General features: G+C 36.8%; 1 protein-coding gene across 15 annotated transcripts in view; it reads right to left on the bottom strand.

The window, feature by feature from the left end:
- Positions 1-22077, bottom strand: part of PTPN3 (protein tyrosine phosphatase non-receptor type 3) — a 160441-nt gene that overhangs the window by 81293 nt on the left and 57071 nt on the right. For 13 of the 15 annotated variants that reach the window (XM_023921791.2, XM_086896611.1, XM_023921789.2 and 10 more), the window contains exon 2: positions 10159-10313. In XM_023921791.2, coding sequence (XP_023777559.1) covers positions 10159-10313 — 155 coding nt within the window. Of the gene's footprint in view, positions 1-10158; positions 10314-13309; positions 13468-22077 lie in introns of those variants that run through there. The other 2 variants (XM_086896645.1, XM_086896667.1) reach the window with 1 other exon arrangement.

Genomic DNA, 22077 nt, shown 5'->3' with positions numbered 1-22077 from the left:
TCCCATACTTCAGCCTGCACTCTCACCTCCCCCTCAGTGTCCTCATGCTTCCACCCAGCCATCCCATTTTCTGCCTAGATGTCCCCCTTGACAGGAATCACGGAACTGGTGCAACACAGTATCAAGCAGGCAGCAGAGATCAGAAGTCTAAGATAATTTCCTCCAAACCAAGAAAGAATCTCCATGGCATGGCGTTGATGACAACAGATTAACCAATTTCTGTCAAAGAACACTGAACTGATTCTATAAAAAAACCCACAGAACATGGAAAGAATAAACCAAGTCCCCAAAAAGATTGCAGTCCTAAATATGCTAATAAGTAGTAGAAAGCTTGCTGTATGGGGTTTGTGTGGCTAGATTTTGGTACCAGGGAGGCACCAGTGCAGAGATTCCCCTGCAGCCCACGGTGAAGCAGCTCTGTCCCTGCAGCCCGTAGAGTCCCACAAGACAGCCAGAGCTCCACCTGCAGCCTGTGGAGAATCCCATGCCAGAGCAGGTGGATGCTTGAAAGGAAGCTGTGAATCAAAGAGAAACCAGTGGTGGAACAGGCTCCTGGCAGGGACCTGCAGACCCATGAAGAGAGAAACCCACATTGGAGCAGGTTTGCTGGTAGAACCTGTGACCCTGAAGGATTGCACCTCAGGGAAAAGTGATCCATATTGCAGCAATTTGTGAACTGTGGCCTGTAGGAAGCCCATTGAAAAAAATCTGTGGAGAACTGTCTCCGGTAGGAAGGACCCCATGGTGGAGCAGGGGAAGGACTCCTCTTCCTGAGCAGCAGAAGAAACCAACTGTGGCAAACTGACCAAAATCCTCATTCCTTGTCTCCCTGTACCACTGCAGGTGAGAAGGTAGAGCCTAAGAAGGAGGGGTGAGTGGTGGAAATGTGTTTTTAAGACCTATTTTACTTCTCAACCCACTCTGATTTTCATTGTAGTAAACTCAGTGATTATCTCCAAGCTCAGTCTGTTTTGCTTGCAATGGTATCTGGTAAGTGCAGAGCTATATGGCATCTTAGCTCTAGATTTTTATACACAGAATTGCTGGACAGAGAAAAAATCAGGCCAGTTTGCTTTTTTTATTGAAAAAAGGAAAAATCAAAGAAAACAAAGTTTCCTAATTAGTTTAAGATTTTTCCAAATGTCTCTCTTAAAAGCAGAAATATCTGCACACATTAAACACCAAACCCAAAAAAAACCCTAACCAAACAAACAAAAAACTCAAAGGAGAATTATTTGAACTGCAAAAGACAAGCACTTTATTTTTGAACAAATTTCTTTAAAATTCTTCTCTGGTTTTATTAATGTCTGATTTCATAAGAAAATTTCTTGATTTTTTGAAAATAATCTCTTGAAACAAAGGACTTAATGAACAAGCCACATTGTGGGTGGCCCATCTTGCTCAGTATGTAAGAGTGTTCACTTAAAAGCCAATTCAATTATTTGCTTAAACTTTTTTTATAATAGAACAAGCCCAGTAAGTCCTTTCAGAAGACTTCAGATTTTTATTATTTTTTAATAGACTGAGTGCTTTAAACAGCAACATATTCTATAGTCTTCCCTTATCTCATAGGAGCATTCTTCCTATTTAAAAATTGGGAAAAGAAAAACAAAATTTCAAGCAAAGGACACCCACTTGGCTTATCTTATTTTGGAGGATGGACTATGAGCCAACATTTTCTACTGCTAGAGCAAAACTCCTAGCAGCTCATCTCTGACTTGGATGTTCAGTGTTACCACATCAGGCTGTCGGCTCCTGTGAAAAGCCATGCCCATTTTTCTGGAGTAAAGTCACATGTGGAGAAAACAATGTAGGCAACTCTACTATTGAGACTACCTTTTCCTTTGCAGCAGTCTCCCATCTTATTTAACTTCCAGAGAAAACAGTTGAGATTTCACAATAAATGTGTGTCCACACAGGCTGTGTGGCCATGAAGAGCAGCACTTTTGTGTTCTCCTCCTACCCCAGCTGCACATTCCCACTCCTCACTTTTCAAACAGGCTGCTGGCACAGCCAAACCACAGCATTGATCAAATCCCACTTTTTCTGAAATAGCATAGGCCTAAAACCCAGCTTAGAAACTCAACTGTCAGTGACAAGTAAGGGCCATGCAACCATGCATTCCTTGTCACACAAAGCCACAGCACCATGCACCTGCCAGGTAGCTCTGCCCAGTACCATCAGTGACATGCAGACTGAGATTTATCCATCAGAAATTATCCATATGTGTACACAAGAGCAGATGCCACCCTCTGAAATAATACACATCTCCTGACACCAGTCAACTCATCAGCACTGACCATATTCATTTCCCTAGGGCTGGGTTTTTATAATCAGAAAGTTTTAACACTTCCAAGTGTCATTACGACACCTGCACAATGCAGAAGCCTAATTGTGCACCTATGGTGTGCACTTTTGACAGCACCTATATGAGTTCCTAAAGTTTTATTATGACCAAAAGCACTAATTACAGGGGATGGGATAGATACTTTGATGAAAGAAGATGTTCAGGAATATCAGGTTCAATTAGAAATGGGGCAGGACAAGACCATAGAGGGCAGATTCTTCTGCTAATTTTTAGTTTGAATTTCAACACTTCTTTCTTATTCCTTTTCATTTTCTTTCTTCACAACAGCTCCTAGTTACTTTATCTCGATTATCTCCTAATTCCTTTCTCAATTTCCATGCTTCCAGTCTTTAATCCCAATTCAGATGCCTTCACCTTCTGTCTCCCTATCCCCTCACAATTCCATTCCTGCCTCTCACCCAGCATATATGAATTGCTAAGCCATCTCATTCTTTCCTTGTTCCCTTCCTTCCAAGCTCCCCACTATGACATTCTTGCTCAGCAGTCACAGTTCTCTCTTTGCAATGTTCCCATGGGTCTCCTAAACCCAAACCCAAACCCAGCTGTTCAGCCAGCAATAGTCTCATCCACCTACACTCCTATTTACTTTTCTTCTGCCTCTCCATATTTCCCAGAAAAAAAGTAATTTCCAGCATTACTTTTATGTGGTTCCAGTTCTTGCCCTCTAAAAGCATCGTTTTTTTCCCAGTGCTTAAATCAAGCACTCAGTCAAAAAAATCTAAGCTAAATAAAAAATGTTATTTTAAATTGTTCAAGTCTTGTAAAAATTCCCAGTTATAAGGGAGTTAGTTTAGTTAGATTAGTTTTTCAAGGAAATGTTTATTTCCTTAATTTTGGCATTGCTTTAAGAAACATTTGAATAATTTTTCAGTCTATATACCTAAAAATGACCACATAGCTCATGCTGCACAATCTTCAACTTACTTAGTAAATTAACAGTTTTGAGACCGAGGTGTAAAGTGAGGCAGGCTAAACATGTCACATCACCACTTCTGAATTTTGATATCCATTCCAATACAATTCATAGCCACAGCATATTTAAATATTACAATGTGTCAACTGCTTTACAACACATCTTATTTTCACTCCCCTGTGCCATAGAAGGGCAAAAACAACTTGAACACTGCTCAGCAATTCTGGGCATTAGAATCAAGTTCCCCTCAACCCTATCAACCATTAGGGCAAGTATTTAAGGCACTGCTAATTAAGCTCCTGTTTTTCTACAGTGAAATTTAAAAAATAATGTATTTTCCTCACTAGCCTGCACTGCTATAATGACAAAAGTTCTTAAGATAACCTTAAGAATTTTGAAGTTTTTACTGAAAAGAAACATTTTCAAGAAGTTTGCGTATTTCCACCTGAAAAGAACTTTCCATTTAATTCACCTTCATGACATCTACCAACCCCTATTCTGAAACGTTAGAATAAATGCTTTGCATCAACCACCTCATAATCACACACTATTCACCTCCATTTAAATCTGTCTTCAAATCAATTACACCTTATGTTGGACAGGCCAAAAATTAATACTTAAAGCAGTCATAATTAACACCTATTACATTATAGCCATGCCACAACAAGTTCGTACAACATTTAGGGAATTTAAGTTAGTCAAATTCAATTTTTAGTAAGTTAAACAACTGTGAAGAGAAAAAAGCCCTTCTTTATTTTTTAATGTCAAATACTGCCTAGAATCTGGCGTGATCAAGACTCAATACAGCCCTAAGAGCTGCATAAACTTACAGTAAAATTGTTAGTTCCTGGGACTAAAGAGGTAAATATGCATGGAATGTTCTGTATTTTGTTAACTTCTACAAGGCAAGTGGTACAAAGTGACAATTTAAGAGGAGAGAGCAATGTAAAGCATATCTCCCTGTCCTCTGCAGAAGCTTTGCCTCCACTTCCTGGTAATGATAGCCTCCTAGTTAAGCACCACCGAAGCTTTTGCAAATTCAGTCTCACTTCAGACACAATGCCCACTGCCCGTCATGTGCTGTTTGAGGTCATCCTTTTCTAATTTAGCCTGTAACACTCATTCACAACCAGACAGCCTGTGTCCTTTGGTCCTAAAAGATGCATGAGCCTGAACACAGAGCTACCACTTTCTTTTAATTTCCACAGTAATTTTATACACAGTTAATTTGCTCTTCTGCTATCTCTGTTTTCTCTTCCTGGAATTTATTTACCCACCTGATTCTCTTATTCAAGTGTGGAAGATTTTCCTAATCTAGAATAAACAGAGCAGGTTCTTTCCTAAGATCCAGTCTTCTGCAGAGCATCCTAGTTTTACCTTCTATGCCTGCCTGTGGAACTTCCCTCTTTTGTCTCCAAGTGGCCAGGATCCACATGTGGCATTCCCTGGAGGGCTGCCTCGATGCCAAGACTAACACTGTTAATACTTCCTTGACACTGGCTGAGGATTCTTGCCTGATGCATGAAAGCACTCACCCTTTTCAGAGCAGTAATACATGAGCAGCTCAGTCTGCAAACTGCCACCGTTCTCTATTGTTTGCAACTGAAAATTGAGATAAAAAAAACATTACCTCATCTCATAAAAGCTATTAGTTTACACTACTGATTTCCCTCACTGCAACTGCTCCTTGTTCAAGATAACCTGCTAACTTCTATTCCTGTATCTTTTTTGTTGTTAATAAGGCCTCAAACTTAATATTTTTGATTTTTTAAAAAAGTTTCAAGAGCAACACATTAATGAAATCTGACAGTCAAGAACTCACTTTAATGTCCTTGCACTATTTATTATCTCCTTTTCACCAAGATCTACAGCCACCTCCTCAGCCAACTCCTGACCCATCCCATAACTTTTCTAGATGCCATACACTTTAGCACAGTATTTTCCTGTATAAAGGTCATATAAAATATTTATCCAAGGACAGAGTTTTAACCCACTGCATTTCCTCTGCCTCACAAAATGATTTAAAACAAACACATATATGAGGTTAGTCATTTCAGTTCTAACTTTGGAAAAAATCTACCCTTCACTAATTCTTTCCTTCAGCATTTATTATGAAGTCATGCCCCACAAAGGGCTAAGACTAACAAGCCTGCTGTAGGACAGATCACTTTCTCACTGTCCTCAAAGGCATCATCAAATTTCATACTGTCTTACTGCTTTCCAGTTGAGTACACTGACCTGTCTCAACATAAAATTAAATATTTGTTGCCAGCCTGAAACTTCATACAGCAGTTCTTTCAACATTCAGGGACACAGAGTAGCATTGAACCATCTTGTATTATCAAACAATACTAAACAATACTGAGTAAGAAAACTTGGTGACACACATACAAAAATTCTGCATCATTGCGTTTTTCTATGAGTTGTTTAAAATTATAAAACTCACACCCAAAATCAAAAAGAACCTCTAAGACTTGTATCTCTGTCCATTATTTTAAATATACCGATTGTAACTGTAGGTGTTCATTTTAACAATCATATTCCTTCTCAAATACTGGAAGAAGAAACTTAACTGAGGTGGAAGGAAAGGAATAACATTCCTTACAATCTGAGCTTTAATTCATAAAACTTCTTGAATTATTACAGCCTCATTCTTTCATTTCTAGAAGAAAAAACCTATTACCAATAGACAGTTAGTTTAAAAGCAACAATCACAGTAATAAGACAAAAGCATTAACTCAGATAGACAATGAAATTCAGAAATGATCTGACTCTGTCAGTTTTATCCCTTCTCAAAAGTCAATTTACTGGAGAGACATGCTTCCCAAGTGGTCATTCCTGGCAAATGGGCCAAAGTAGAACAAAACCAGAAAATTCGTAAGTTTAAATCAAAAGTTACAGACGAATTTGCACTACTACACAATGTAATATATATAATATAATAAATACCTATCAAATATACTCAAACATGTATATATGTATACATATATGTATATATGTATATTCTGTATATATGAGAATGACTGCTAATATTTTCTCCAGGTGAAAAGCCTATGCATTATAGTCTTAAAACATGACAGAAGTGACATTAGGGACAGAGGTGAGTTAACCTTACCATAAAACCGAAACACTCAGAATTTACTGTGAGGCTTCAAGAAAGCCTGGATGGAATTAAAGTCAGGTGCAACATTCAGCCCTAAATGCAGTCAAGTCTTTGTCTCAAATGCGGTTTGGAAATAACATTTCCACCTCTCAGCTTCCATGCACCTTCTATTCTTTGCCTGGATTTTGGACATGTTCCATCAAAGTACTGAAACACATAACAGTGGAACAAGAAAGGCCATTTCAGCCTTGCATAGTTAACATACTCTTTGGACTGTAAGCAATGTAGCGGAATGTGTCTGTCTGTACTCCCATGTGAACTTTCTTGATAATAATGACCTAAAACCAGCACATACCACAGCTTATCCTGATGAACTCCCTGTGATACCATGAATCCAAATTTCAGATTCACTAAAACTGTAGTATAACACTTTTAAATAAAAACATTGAACAAAATATCCAATCACTTTGCTACTCTGCCAAAGCAACAAGTCCAGGAAAAAAACAGCACTGCTCTATTGCAAATAAGTCTTTATTTACAGCTGGTCAGGATACAGGATACCAATATTCTTTCGGGCAATTGATTAATAAGAACAATTTTTCAGAGAGGAAATTATGCAGCTACCTTCACGTTTCTCAACAGAGAGAATGTTTCTCTGGTTATATTCATATGCAAAATCTACCTTAACTTTCCTTTGTCCAGTTTTATACTACTTAGTTTTTATTCACCCTCCTACAGACAGAACCACTGGGAAAACAAACATCTGAAGTATCATATGACAAAGAAGAAAGAAACCTATAGGTATAACTACAAAAGTGCCATGCCATTTGGTAAAAAAAAAATTGATGAAAATCAGTGCTGTTGGGCTCTATAAAGATCTTGTTTCCAGAGACCAAAAAGAAAGTTTTATCTCTAGTCTCCCTGCTCTCTGAAAGATCCAGTATTTTGAAATACCATAAATGTACTACCATCATTTTAAAGATGTTAGAACTAGCTCAAAATTCCAAAATATTTAAGTTCTTCTCAGTGTTTTAAGTTTAGACGATTTAATCATTTATTTCTATTAAATTTAAACCCACCTAATATTTTGTAGTCTTGAGAATATGCACATTGTCAACAAGATAACAGAAATAGAAACATAGGAATATCCATTTGTTTAAATTTATAGTTTAAATTTATCTTGAGTTTCTTACCCATGACATTTCTTTTCTTTAATGTTATTTTTCTATATAATCTCCATATGACTTTGGAAGAAAGAAATCCTTTTGAAGCAAGAATTCTGTGTTCAGAGAGCTGCTATATTATAAAGCAATGCTCAGTTGTTTTCATTCCACTGTCATTAAATTTGGAGAACTCTCCAATTCCACTTATTCTATTAAATGGACAAAGGCCAAGCTACAAGTATTCTGCTTTTCCACTTTTACTTTCTACTCTTTGTTGATGAAAAATATGTCAATGAACATAAACCATACTTATGTATATGTGAATATTAGCCTAATGTTAGTTCAAAGTGTAACATCTATCAAACTTCGAGCCTTCACAGATCAGAACCAGGTACAACTAGACCACAAACAACCCTGAAGAATTCCCAATCTTAATTTTCCACTGGTAATACTGAAGTTCTTTTAAAGAGAAAACACTGAACTCTATGCTTTAGAAGAGGTGATCCTGCTCAGGTCCAGTTCTCCAAACTCTAACAGGAGAAAAGTTCAACATATTTCACCGATAACTTCAAAAAGAGAGAAATCAAAAAACCTAGAAAACTTATTTACAATATCCACAAGACATAGTGAGTATTTTTATCCATGTGTCTTGTATCTATGTCTAGTCACTTCAGAAAGCACCTTCATTTTAATAATGTACTAGTACATCATTTAATACATTCCTGCTAATTTGTCTTCTGGGAAATTATGCCATGTGATTCTTTAAAATATGGAACTGTTAATTAACATGTCATCCAGAAATGAATTAAATGTGGAGAAAATCATCTTGATATGAGAAACAGTTTCTCTAAAGCAACAGAGAAAGACTTCACAAGAAGGGAAAATCTGTTCAGAGCAAAACTTATTGTCCTTTAGTACATGCCCAGCTGATTTCCAGAATGACCACAGACCCGAGTTATTCTTGTTCACAGACATAAAACTGAAATATGTCAGCAATTAAAATAATACACAAACACAGAGTCAGGCAAAAACTTCACAAAGCTAAATTTTTCTGCTAATGTAAGCAGAACTTGGATACAAATTTTCTGCAGCTAGCTTCAAACCCTTTTGAAAAATGGCCCTTATGACACTACCAGAGTGCAGCAAAGCCTATTCTCAGGCCGATATCAAGGTTAGATAACCAAGGAAGAGCCATCCTCTAAGAAAAGTGCTGCCTCCCTCATTACCAGCATGACAGCTCAGTACTCAAAGACCATGAATCTTCTGTGAAAACTCTTCCTTTTCTTAGTCCATAACACAGTGGGAAAGCCACATTCCCTGCTTCTCTTAAGTAGAGCAATAATGAGTCCTACATCACCCCTATGAGGTTCAGCATCACAGCTGCAGTAAAGGAGGCCCTTACAAACCCTGGATGAAGGAAGTAACTAGCAGTGGTACCTAGGGATATGCTGAAGGTAGGGAGAGAAATCAGTTGGGCTCAGAATTTTGAAAAATCATAGAATGGTTTTGGTTGGAAGGAACCTTAAAGATCATCTGGTTCCCACTCCCCTACCATGGCCAGGGACACCTTCCACTACTCCAAGTTCCTCAAAGCCCCATCCAGCCTGGCCTTGAACACTTTCAAGGATGGGATGGCTGTTACTTCTCTGGGTAACCCAGTGCTTGACCACTGTCACAGCAAAGATTTTCTTGGGAAAATACAACTTTAGTGTGCAGTTTTATACGTCCTATTAGAAAGCACCATGTAATCTAAGAGATCTAAACAATACAGCTTCCTCAGCAAAATGCTTCTTCTCAAACAAGGTAAATTGGATAAAATAAGTATCATACAAAGAAATACACACAAATCTTACACATAATTTACTTAAATTTATTCACAGTTTTTTTTCATGGTCAGATAATTCTATTGAAAGTTGATTGAGAAGCGAAGCTGTTTCCCTTGTTTTCATTTAAAAATGAACGGATATTTCAAATCAGTACTAAAGGTATTTAAAGGTATTTAGTACTAAAGTACTAAACCTTGGAGAATAAAATACACTAAAAATACAGAGTATAAATCTCCATTAATCCTGTTTCCTTCCCCACACCCAAATAAAGAGACTGTACTGAAGTACGAAAGACTGAACAGAACAGTCCTACTGAGCCACAACGTCTTCACTGTTTACATCACCTTTGCATTTCTGTAAATATGTATTGACATCACCACAGGAATTTATAAGGCCTCCTTCTTTCAGGAGGAACCCTTTTTACTAGTCCTTTGAAGGAGGAGCACATCCCAATTCGGGAGCTCCCTTTAAATATGAATTACTTATTCATAGTTGATAATGATCACCAGATCTGTTTCTTTGTGGTTACTGTATCATATAGAAGACCTTTTTCCAGATACAATCTGCATGCCATGATTTTATGACACTGAAGTCCATTGGCTTGAAAGTACATTAAAACAGCACTTTTAAAACCCACTTCATAAGCAGTAATTCTGCAATTTGTTACAGCAAAGCTACATCTTCAACATCTTTTGGAGATACAATGCCTCAGGGTCCCATATTTCATCTGCAGCTTTCAAACAAATTTATATGTATTTAAAAAGAAAGTAGTTTTCCAAACTTACGTTGACTTTGAAGCTTTGTACTGAGCCATCCAAAAAGTGGACGTTACAGGTTATTTCTGATCGGGTTTTCTCTTTTGGTAGCTCTGATGCTCGTATGTTATTTATCCTCCCACCTAAGGCTCGTAAACGGGAGTTCATAACTATTGCTGAATAACCTATAAAACAAAAAATTATGTTTAATGACAGTTTTTATAATTCTCTATGTTAGTTTTTCAGAGTAACTCACAACATCACCAAGACCTCATTATACCCCAAGTTAACAAATGCTTCTTATAGGAAAAGAATAAGGTGTAAAATTAGCCTGTTGTAAGCCAGAATGTAAATGCATAAATATAGAGGGGCTCTCATTGTAAATGTGAACATTATCAAGAGAATCACAGGTAATCCCTCTAACAAATACATATTATGCATTGCAATGTTAAATGCCATGCAAGGTTAGGCATGACCCACTGCCTTAGTTTAAGCCAGTAAAAAACCCCAAACAGCTACTATAAAGTAGGAAAACAATGTCAAGACAAGATTTTATCATCTGTAACTAGGAAACCCCTTACCCCCATTTACATTTCCTACATATTTCTGCATTTACAATACAAATTTCACAATAATTCTGTTTACTCTCAGCTGACAAAACAGTCTTGAGTTAATGCAAATCAGGTTCTATCAAGTAACACCAATTCAGGAATATATACGCAAACACCATATGTAAGGCAGGCAGAACTAACCTTAAAACATGTCAATATTTTACAGTCTATCATACATAAATTCATGAAGCCAGAAATTCATATCAAAGAGGAACATGCCACAAGATAAAAGTTATTTTGTTGCTTAAGCTTTTTTTTTTTTGAAAAAAAAACTCCTTCCTCAAAACCAAAACTCTGAAAATCAGTATTTACAAATTAAAACAAAAGAACATCCCATGAAACAGAAAAAGGCATTCATTGAAATAAGAGGTGAATTAAATTCAGACAAGCCTGCAAACATTTCAAGGCTCTCTTCACTGGATCAGTTTACCAATTAACATCACAGCATTTAAAGCCAGTTGGCAAGCGAGGCAGAGGATAGTTTTCCAGGTTAATTACCATACCAATTACCAAACCATACCTCACTTATAAGGGGACAGCTACAAAGGGACTTGCATAATATAAGTGTTGCATAGACTGCTGGCCAAGCTAGATGGCACCTATATGATTACTAGTTTGCCATCTCCCCTTTTTTGTGTATCTGCCTTAAAACACAGGCTGGCTTTTCTTCTATGCAGCTAGAGAAATGGAACAATTTAGAAAAAAAAATTAATCACTTATAATACCAAAGCATTGCATCTACTACACATCTCTTTGAAAGGGATACATGAAAAGCACAAAGAGTCATGAGATGTAAAATTGTATAAAGTGGGCTTTTTAGGGCTGCAAAGCAGCCAGTGATCCATCTTCATTCAACTATGTGTAAACTATACTCAGAAGCAGCTAAAACAATTGCCTTCTCACTGACAGCTCAGAAGTCAGACACACATTAGCATTCAACACTTCCAACAATACTCTCATGGGGTGTTTTGTCAGCCAATTGATAGTTCACCATTGTATATTCTCTAAAATCAAAACACGATTAATTTTTTAGCCAGCATGCATTTTTTTTTTTTTTTCCTCAGAAAAGGTGTGATTTGGAGGTTTTAGCTGTTGGTTTTCTCTGGCTCTTTTCTTTTGTTTTGTTTTTAAAGGAGGAGATAAAAAGAAGAGGTAATCTTTAGGAGAATTACAAACAATATTTCCATAAAAAACAGCAAACACTCCTATTGTTCTGCAATTTTTCTTGATATACAGTCTGCAGTTAATTATAGTATTTTTATTTTTTTTTTAATATCCAGAAAATGGGCTAATTCAGGAATGGTTACTGTTAAATAAAACATACAGTTATCCAATTATCAAGAGTATACAAAAAGTTGACAGCAAGCTATGATTGTAGAGGAAGCCTTCAATTTCACATTTTCCAATTTTCTAGCAGCTTAGTTTTAAACTATTTATTCAGAACTGTGTTCATCTTTCACCAAAAAGTCAAGTGACTACATGAATTATACTACAAAGTCTTTTCTACACTCTCCACCTCAGCTCAGGCAAAAAAATCCCTTCTCATTTGCAGAAATAGCTTTCTACCCTCTAGTCCACTGATAGGTAAGTAGAAGGTTATCCTTCACCATGGGCCAGCCACTAGATGAGAGAGAATGTTTTGGTAGCCAGATCCAAAGCTTCAAAGACTGGCCTTCAAGGCTCAGTTCACATTGCAATGCCTAACAGTCTCAGCACACAGATTTCTGCATTCCTAGGAAAAAAGGCTATTTGACCCTTTTACTTAGAAGTCCCAACCTATCTTACACTTCTACTATTCTCTTTCTCTATGCCTTAATTGTATTAATACTTTGCCAGGCTTCAGCAGAGAGCAACAACCACAGGAGTCTCCATAACTCTGCTCTTGATCTACCCAGAGAAAAGGAACAAACAGCGCTCAGCCCCTGAAGCCCTAGCGCAGAACATGCTGCAGATTGAGCTACACTTGGAAACCCTTCAGACATTTTGATACCTAACCCTAATCCCTCTCCAGCAGAACATTATTTTTTCAAGTGTTACAATATAGCCAGATCTTGCTACTCACTTGTTTGAACCTCAAACGCAGAAGCCAATAAAATAACATCAATAACATTTATATACATATGTACCTGCTATCCAGAAAAAAAACAAGAAAAAAATACCAGCAAAACAAGAAAACTCTTATACCTGAAAAAAAATTTACCTGAATAAACCAAATTGATGATTTTTATTTAAGTGACTGTGCATAGTAGCACAAGTAATTATAGGTCTATTTCATATCATGGTCCCTCTGTAGGAAATCCAGCACCTGTCTCCTGGATAACCTAAGCTATCCAAGAACCAAGAGTAACACATATTTACATACTGCAGTTCACTATAAAATGAGAGGTGCTTAGTTTGAAATTTATAGTCTTGTGCTAGTTTTTCAGTTACCTTTGGTTTAACACTTTCAGGGGATCTGCTGGATGCTGGGTTATATGCCCAGTAAGTTGGAAATTCATCATGAGAAATTCAAACCTGCTAGTGTGACCAGTTTGCATTGGGTTCACAAATGAAAATTTCTTTATTTTTACCATTTTATGTAAAATCACACCAGGAACACAGAGTTCATAGTTTGTGTTTACGGCATCCAAAGAGCCCCAGCTGAGGCTGTCCTTGACCAAACCAGCTGACCACAGGAGCTGTGCCAAGACAGGGACAAATGGCTGAGTGTTTGGACACCACAGCCATCAGTCAATGGGAGCTCAAAGGGGACTAATCAAGCCCTAGGAAATTGCCTCCAGCTGGAGTCCCCAGCAGAGAAAGCCACACCTTCTATTTCCCACTTCATGGCCTTGAGCACCACTGCGCAAAGTGAGCTCCTCAGGGAGCTCTGTTACAGGTGTCACACCGCTGGAACCTGCCCACACCACTTTGCATGTCCCACCTCAGCGTGCCACATGCTCAGCAAGTGCCAGCAAGGGAAAAAATTAGTGAATCCCTAGCCTAAAGGGCAAGGGAAGGAGAACAGGAGACAGATGAGCAGCTGAGTTGTTGGCATCTGCTCCATGACTTTTCATCCATAAGTGAGCTGTGTTTAAAGCTGTATTTTAAATAAGGCCAGATTATTGGAATGGCTTATGGACCCCAGTGCAACATGTAGAAGCACATGAAGGAACCTGCAATGGCAACTGCTTTTGGGGAAAGCAGAGGGGCCACTGAGATCCCCAGTACAACCAGAAGCCTTACACTTCTAAGACTAGGGCTTTTAAGCCCTAGCAATCACCCTCCAGCCCTGAGCAACCAGAACCAGTCATTACATGCAAATGTCAGTTCCTGTTTGTAGCCTCAGGAAGGAGGCTGATTCAGAATTGAAACCAAACTTTAAAAAACCTGTAAGACAATTTAACATTATCAACAAGTCAATACTTTAATACTTTTTCCCCTTTCCCTAAAATAAGCTTGTTGCCTAAAAAAATCCAGGAAGTTGGGAGGTATATTTTAATTAAATAAACAAAACCACCCCAAAACACAGTTATTTTCACAGTTATAAAGTATAAAACAAACATGTGGAATTCTATCCCATAATGAAATCATGCAGTAGGCTTACAGGAGAAACAATACAAGTACAGCCATGAAAAGAAGTTAATGTTTTCCAAGTACATTAAACACTTTTATGGACAGGTTTGGTTATGCATGCTTTCTCCTACAGTAACACTGCAGTCAAGCAGAACAAAAATAACATGTTCTCATCTTTTGTATTGAAGACTGACTTTTAAAAATACTTTTTTCCATACCAGCGTTTGATTTCTTTCCAACTGCTCCAAAATTGTTGTTAAAAAAACTTAAGACTCCATTACCAGTATGACTACCATTAACTTCTTTTTTACCAGGTAACTAAATCAAGGGCAGATTTGCTGAGTATACACTCAAGGACCTTCCAAATATAATCACACTGCACAGAACTGTTAATGTGATCATTTGAGGGGTTTTTTTGTGTTTTTTTTTTTTTTAATAAATCATTTATTTGATACCCATTTCTTTGGGTAAATAGGGATAATTTACTCCTGTAAATGGTTGCACTCATGCTTTTTCTAGAAGACTATGGCAATAAGTCTTAAACTGAAAATGTTTGCCTCTCAAAAATCATATATACTACAGAATCTGTGGGAATGTCATTTACAAAAGAATAGTACTTCCAACCCACTTATATTGTCAGAGTGACCACCTTGGCGAGGAAGGAAAAACCAGTCGTAATAAAGACATGGCAGAGTCTTGTGTATCCTTTCAATAACAGTTACATTTTATGTTTATCTGTTCCTTTACTTAAAAGATACAAGATAAATGACATGGAAAAGGAAAGAGCTATAAGAAAATTAAGGTGTCTTTGTAACAATGTATATCCCTAAGACAACTGATACAAATGCTCTTCAGTATGCATCAACCATGTAGTTAAGAATTATTTACACACCTCAAAGCCATATCTATCATCAGTGCACCTTAGCGACGACTAAATTATTCAGGCAGATTTTCCAAATAGAGGAATTAGGCTTAACTCACTACGTATGAAAAATAGGTTCTGCTTTCATCTGCTTTCACCTTCTGCAGATGAAATGCTTCCTCTTTTCTACATTCCCTATGAGAAACTAGATGCCTCCCTATTAATAAAAAATTCAACTCTTCTATTTCACTGGAAAATCCCAAGAGGTACTGACCACAATATAAATTAGCAGGCATTACTAAAGCAACAACCAAAGACAATCTTCATTTTGAGCAGTGAGTGCCAGTCACCATTTTCTCCTTATTTGTAGTTATTTCCTCACAAAATTTTCCTGATGTGTTCATGTAAGTTGTATAGAAAGTAAGTGTGGAAGCCAGAAGCAACCTGATGAAACTTCACATCACTTGGAAAAATAAAAAAAATAAAATAAAAAAAAAATCAAATCCAAAGCAATTAAACCGTAAATAAAGAACAAGCATGAAAGCCTTAAATGATTAAGCCTTACAGCTTATAGTATAAAAATACCTCCAAATTGAGATACAAAGAAAAGACTTGTTGCAGCATAGCTTTCCTTACAACAGGAATAAAGGTTAATATCATGTTGAAAGTCGCTGCATGTGTGTAGATACATCCACAACTTCCAAAGAAGTAGCTACAAGTTTTCAAACCACTGCTATTCAAGGAAGGAAGCAATATCATTATAATAGAGACTCTTCACACCAAGGTTAAAATCAACATTAATAAAACTAAAGATTTGGCTTTCTTAGATTTGTTTCCAGTGGCTGACACCTGATATTTTCAAGCACAGCAAAATTATTTATCTGCAGTATAAGTAACTAACTGGTCCAGCAAAGAATTCTAAGAGTGTTATCAAAAATACTAATAAGGCTTAAACCATTCTAGTTATCATCTTATGTTTTCAATAAAAAAACCGAAAAACCTATAGGCAGAGATTTTTCACAGAAAATTAGTTCATATAAGCAAAAAAACATAAGCATTTTGAAGTTAAACCTCAAACAGGCATAACACATACTGCCATATGTCAGCCCACGATTTACCAGAACCAGAACATAACAGAGCGAAGAGAAAACATCCTTCCACAGTAAAATATAATGATACCTCTTCTTCATTTAATAGCCCTTAATGCTGGAGTTCACCCACAAATAAGCCTTCAGGGTAGACCACATAGAGTGCAATACCTCTATTTGTTTATTTAGAATGTACTTCAAAGCATTTTAATTTCAATGAAGGTAGGTACAAGGAAGAAAAACATTCTAAAATAATCTAAAAACACAAACCAGACCACAAGTAACTGTGAATACACTTTCCTCTTCTAACCAGCACAGAATTGGAATCCAGCTTTTTATTTCACTTTCAAAAGCCAGTAAGTAAATAAACTGGATTTGTTCCTATGTCTAGAAATCAGGTACCTAACTATCTACAGTAGTCACTGCCTCTTAGAAGGGAATCTAACATATGCAGGTGAATAAATAACTATAAGATACTAGATGCCTAATTAGTGCATAAAATTGAGTAATTAAGTGATTTGCAAGCCTTCCCTGCAATTCCTTTAGCATTTCATTATAACACAACCCTGGTAAATCCACACTGCAGTGTTTTCATGGGAAATCCAGCTATTTAAAACTCTAGATCCAGCAAGACCACATACGAATGTCAAAAACAGACCAGAAGAGATGGATGGGAGAGGAAATATGCCTTTTAGTTCTAGCATTTTACTGTGCCCTGACTGACACGTCGCTTAGATGCCACTAAACCAGTATCATACTGAAGGTAATGCAAGCAGTGTGAGCAGCTGCAGTCTCTGGTGCAGAAAAGCCACGCACCACAATAAGTCACCCATCCTTATTTCAGTTCTGCTGCCTCACACCTACATAACACTCATGCAGCTGCACAGGGGACAGCATTTCTGTTGGGGACCATCTTACAGTGGCAGAGTAAAAACACTAAGTGACCAAATTATCCTTAAAAAAGAGGAAATATTCACATCAAACATATATATATATATATAAATACATATGAATGAATATATATATAAAATACATATGAATGAATATATTTATAAAAATACATATGAATGAATATATATATATTACATATATATTAATTCCAAGATGAGTTTTAGAGACAAAGATTCCGTATCAACTTTTCTGAGACCCTCCTTTCTCTCCTCCTCCACTTATGAAAAATGTGTGCTTTACCTGCAAAGATTTATCAGAAAGCTTTTTACCCAAAGAGCCTTAAAACAACTTCAGGCATCCCAACAGTTCTTGCTGTTAAGACTGAAGAAGCAGAACAGGCTGCCATCACAGGGTAATAGAGATTATTTGACCAAAATAACCATACTCTTTACATAGTAATAGCCTTTACATGGGGGACTGGGGGTTAGAAGGATTATCCCAGCCTTTCAGCAACATGTCCAGCAGCAAAGACTGCTTATCTGAAAACTTAATCTTGAAATCAGATAACCTAAAGGTAACTAAATTCTAGAAGAGCTTATTGGTGGAAAAACAATACTGGCCATCAATTTCAGTGTTGTTCAGATCCTGTTTTTAACAATCTTTATTCCAGCTTCTGAGGGAAATATTTTGGTCACATTTGCAAAGGATCAAAAAGATTGTATGAATAATTCCTCAGACTTCAAAGGTATAAATCTGGTCATGCCAACTTCACAATTTTTTTTTTACATACATACAATAAAACCATGCAGGTAAGGCATTGTAGGATCAAATGTGTAATTTCAAAGAGAATGAAGCATTATTGCTAGACCTGAGACACAGGATTACCACAAGTACACAGACAGTATCTACTGCATGCAAGAATGAGTGAGAACAGAAAAACTAGTGGGAAGAAAAAGCAAGAGACCTGCTCCCTACACAACTAAAATACTGTGAAATGCAGAAAAGAACAAGACACACTTACAATGCTTGCACGTTTTTTGCAGTTTTACTGCTCATGTCAGAGATCTTTATGATGTTTATTTTTAAAAAAACATTTATAAAATAACACCTTCAGCCAGGGTGTTGAGGGCAGCAAACAGCATGCTGCTTCACTTCCTGCACCCTGCCAATCAAAGCGTTCAGGAACTCTATGGCTTCCTCTATTGCCTGCCTCAGCTTTAAGTGGATCAGAGAACAAAAGAAAATAATCTCACCAAAAAATATAAGGGCTATGACTACTTTATTTCCAAATAACGCCTTTGGGAGGTAACAAAAAATGTTGCATGAATTCAAAATAAATACTACAATAAAAACTGCAGAATGAAAGCTGAAGTTCACCTTCTCCAGCGTGGTAGTGTCTTACACTGACAGTGCTAAAGAGTGGAAATGAAGACTGAGTCAAAGTGAAATCTGAGCACTGCAGTGCCCAACTATCAACATTTCCCAAAAATATATGAGTTTATATAGAGTAAATAATTTATGCCTTCAAATTTTCAAAGCCAAGTAAGTAAGCATTCACCACTGAAATTTATAAAGACAAGTAACTAAAATATTCTGAAATCTTAGTTATCAAATTAATCACCATACCAAAACTGAAATACAAAAAAGACCTCAAATTCCATTAGCAATACACGGTGTCATTAAGCTTTTGTACGACACATAACACAAAATAATGAAACAAGAACCATCACGTCAATCCTTCTGCCAAGTAAAGCTGTGATATTTAAGCAGAATTGTAACTAACTGCATGATAGATTCAGGAAAAGATTTGGAAAAATAACCAAAGCTCTAAAGATTAAAACATATTTTCAAAACATGGTTTTAGAGGGAAATTTTACTTTTTTACTATATCCATAGTATGATACTAATCAAACAGTCTAGAAACTACTAGTTCTACTGGTTTTAAAAACTAGTTAAAGTAAAATAGGGATTACTCACATAAATCTCACTCTATCCACTACGCTTGCAGGTCAATATAAATCTCTACCTCCTATAGGGTAACATAAACAAATACATAAATATTTCACTTTTGAGAACGTTGCTGAGAGTGTCAGAAAAGTTCAAGTCCCCATATAATGTTTGCTATGGGATACATGCTCTTTTCTGATAGCAACTTTGAACTGTTGTCCTCCACCTATGAGTTAAAAGACTACTGATCTACACTGAAACATTTCATCTGCCAATGCACCATGATGATGGCTTACCAAAAAAAAATAGAAAATCACAAATTGCAGATAATGCCTCTTATGAATAACAGGCATTTAAAAAAACCCCAAACACCAGCTTTCTGAAACAATCCTCATACCTCAAACACATTTTTAAAGTATTTTTTTCCTGTAGATATATATATACCAGAAAAGTAAGAGATCTTTTATAACTTTTACCTCAAATTAACACAGTACATTTTGCATGTCAAAGCTACAGTTATTAAAGATTTCCGTCTTTTCAACGTGACTGATGTCACTGTACCTCACATTTCACCCTCCTTCTTAAAAGCAAAAGAAATTCAAGCTATGTTTCAAGGCGCAAGAAAATAGTGGACTGTAGACAGAACAGAGTACAGATTCAACTCAAGGCTGTGAATATAAATGTTCACATTCTGATATTGGCACTATTGACATTTTGCGAACCAGTCGCTTTCCTCCTCTCCAGATTGAACACGGATCACAACAGAAATAATTGCCAAAGTATACTTTTCAAAACTTTAAAAAAGCAGGGGTAGGTAGCTGGACTGTGGATACACTTAAGAACTTGTTCTTCTACAGAAGGACTGAATGGCCCTGAAATCTGTCAGCTCAGAAAGATGCTGCTGGCAGTGGTGACTGACATTTGTTGCCAAGGGGGAAAGAAGGAAAGAAAACACCTTAATCATGGCTGTAAGAGTATTAATGAGTACTAATGCCACAAAAAAGCTAACTCAGCTTTTAAAGAAAACAGAAATTCCACACAAAATTCAGCGCTGAATTGTTGAGAAATAGCCTGAAATTGAGAAATAGCCTGAAATTACAGATGACAGAAGTTTCCTTTGTGCATGGGCACAGTTGAGTAGCAGATCAAGACCTGCCACTCTTACTTGGTGTTTTCCACTGTGGGCAATACTCAAACTGCTTCTCAACAAAGGACTGTGTACCATTCAAGCTTGGGAAGAAAAAGCCTCATCACTGGCAGCAAACAAACCCAGTCCATACTTTCTGCAAGAAAACATTTCAGGTCTCAGAAGAAAACCTATCTTTTGAATTGTGTTTATGAACAAAAAACTCTTCAGTATTACTATGAATTACCTTTCTGAACCCAGATATTTATTTCAGAACTTAAAACTTCACAGAATTGTTTTCAGGACATTCCTGTTTCATATATTTTATAAGCCACATTCTTCCACTAGTTTTTGAAATATATTCCATTAAGCATGACAGAAGACTTCTGTTATAAAACCTATGGCTTCAAAAGGTCCCCAAAGGGCTTTGGAACACAACACTGGCAATCTGCAGGTAACCACAGAATAGCATTGAAAAAGATAAAATGGTAAAATAATCAAATCATAGAAATTCTTCCTTTAAAAGAAAAAGGAAAGACACAATAGCAATCTGAAAATTGAAAGCTATTTTATGAAGAGAACTTCAGGCTGTATGGGCAGAAAAAAGTACTTCTTTTAGAGACTATAATTCTATAATGCAATTTATACTCCATTTAGACTGTTCAAAATGACAAGTTCAGGAGATCCCCAAGTCTCGCAAAACTAACTGAAGAAATTACACAAAGTTCTACCTCGTGATCTTCAGAAAATAATTGAAAATGTGCTGCAGAAGTCTTGCATCTCAGAATCAAAACCTAAATGTGATAAAATTTAAACACCTCTTGATACGTTGATCATAACTTCTTATTTTTACATATTCAGATTAACAAAACTGAAGATGTTCATGTAAGAAGTTTACTTGCCCTGTGAGGGGATTAAGGGAGAAGGAAAAAAACCTCCAGAAAATTTACAACTTCTTACATGGGCATGTAGTGATAGGAAAAAGGGTAATGACTTAAGTTAAAAGAGGAGAAAATTCATTTAGATATTAGGCAGAAAATCTTCACTATGAGGATGGTGAAGCACTAGAATGGGTTGCTCACAGAAGTGCTCAAGACCAGGCAGCACAGAGCTTTGAGCAGCCTGTTCTAGTGTAAGGTATTCCTGCTCATGGTAGGGGGTCTGGAACTAGGTGATCTTTAAGGCCTCTCCCAACTCAACGCATTTATATGATGATTTGTAAGTCAAGAAGAAAAAGCAAACACACACTGTGGAAAGCCAGTCTAGGAACACCTGCATTTTATAAACAATTGACAGAGATTAACAGCTTACTGCCATTCTTTCCTCTCCTCATCTCATCTTCCTCCCCCATTTATGACTAACAGAAATATTTGTATTTTAAGCTTACCAAAGCACACTTCTTCTCCCTTTTCAGTTTGTTCCACAGACTTCAAAACATCTAGTATCACAAGAATTTGTTATCAATAAGATCAAACTGTTCTCCATGACCCGCAGTTGCACTGACTGCAGCTCTGTAGCTTTTGCACAAGTCCTCCTCCTGTGTAGAGAATAGGCAAACAAAAAAAAAAAAAAAAAAAAAAGGCAACACTGCCACCCAAACTGGACAGACTTTTTCCAATTCCTGCATGTGCTTGGATGTTCTCACTTTAAAAGAAGAAAGTACTTCCTCCACAGAGTGAAGACAAAAAATAGAGTAAACATACTGAAGTTCTAGCTTGCAAACAATTTATGCTTTCTGGTTTTCCATCAGTATTTAAAGTGCATAAATCAGCAAAATCTAAACATTTACATCTTCACATCCCTGTTAGGCAATTTTTTCACCACACTACGAGATTAACACACACCCTGTGACCATGGTGCACCACACCA

This window comes from Cyanistes caeruleus, chromosome 1 (genome assembly GCF_971803275.1).
Source record: "Cyanistes caeruleus chromosome 1, bCyaCae1.hap1.1, whole genome shotgun sequence".
NCBI classification, from domain to species: domain Eukaryota; kingdom Metazoa; phylum Chordata; class Aves; order Passeriformes; family Paridae; genus Cyanistes; species Cyanistes caeruleus.
The sequence above is the reverse complement of the archived record's forward strand: the minus strand, read 5'-3'. Positions and strand labels throughout refer to the sequence as shown.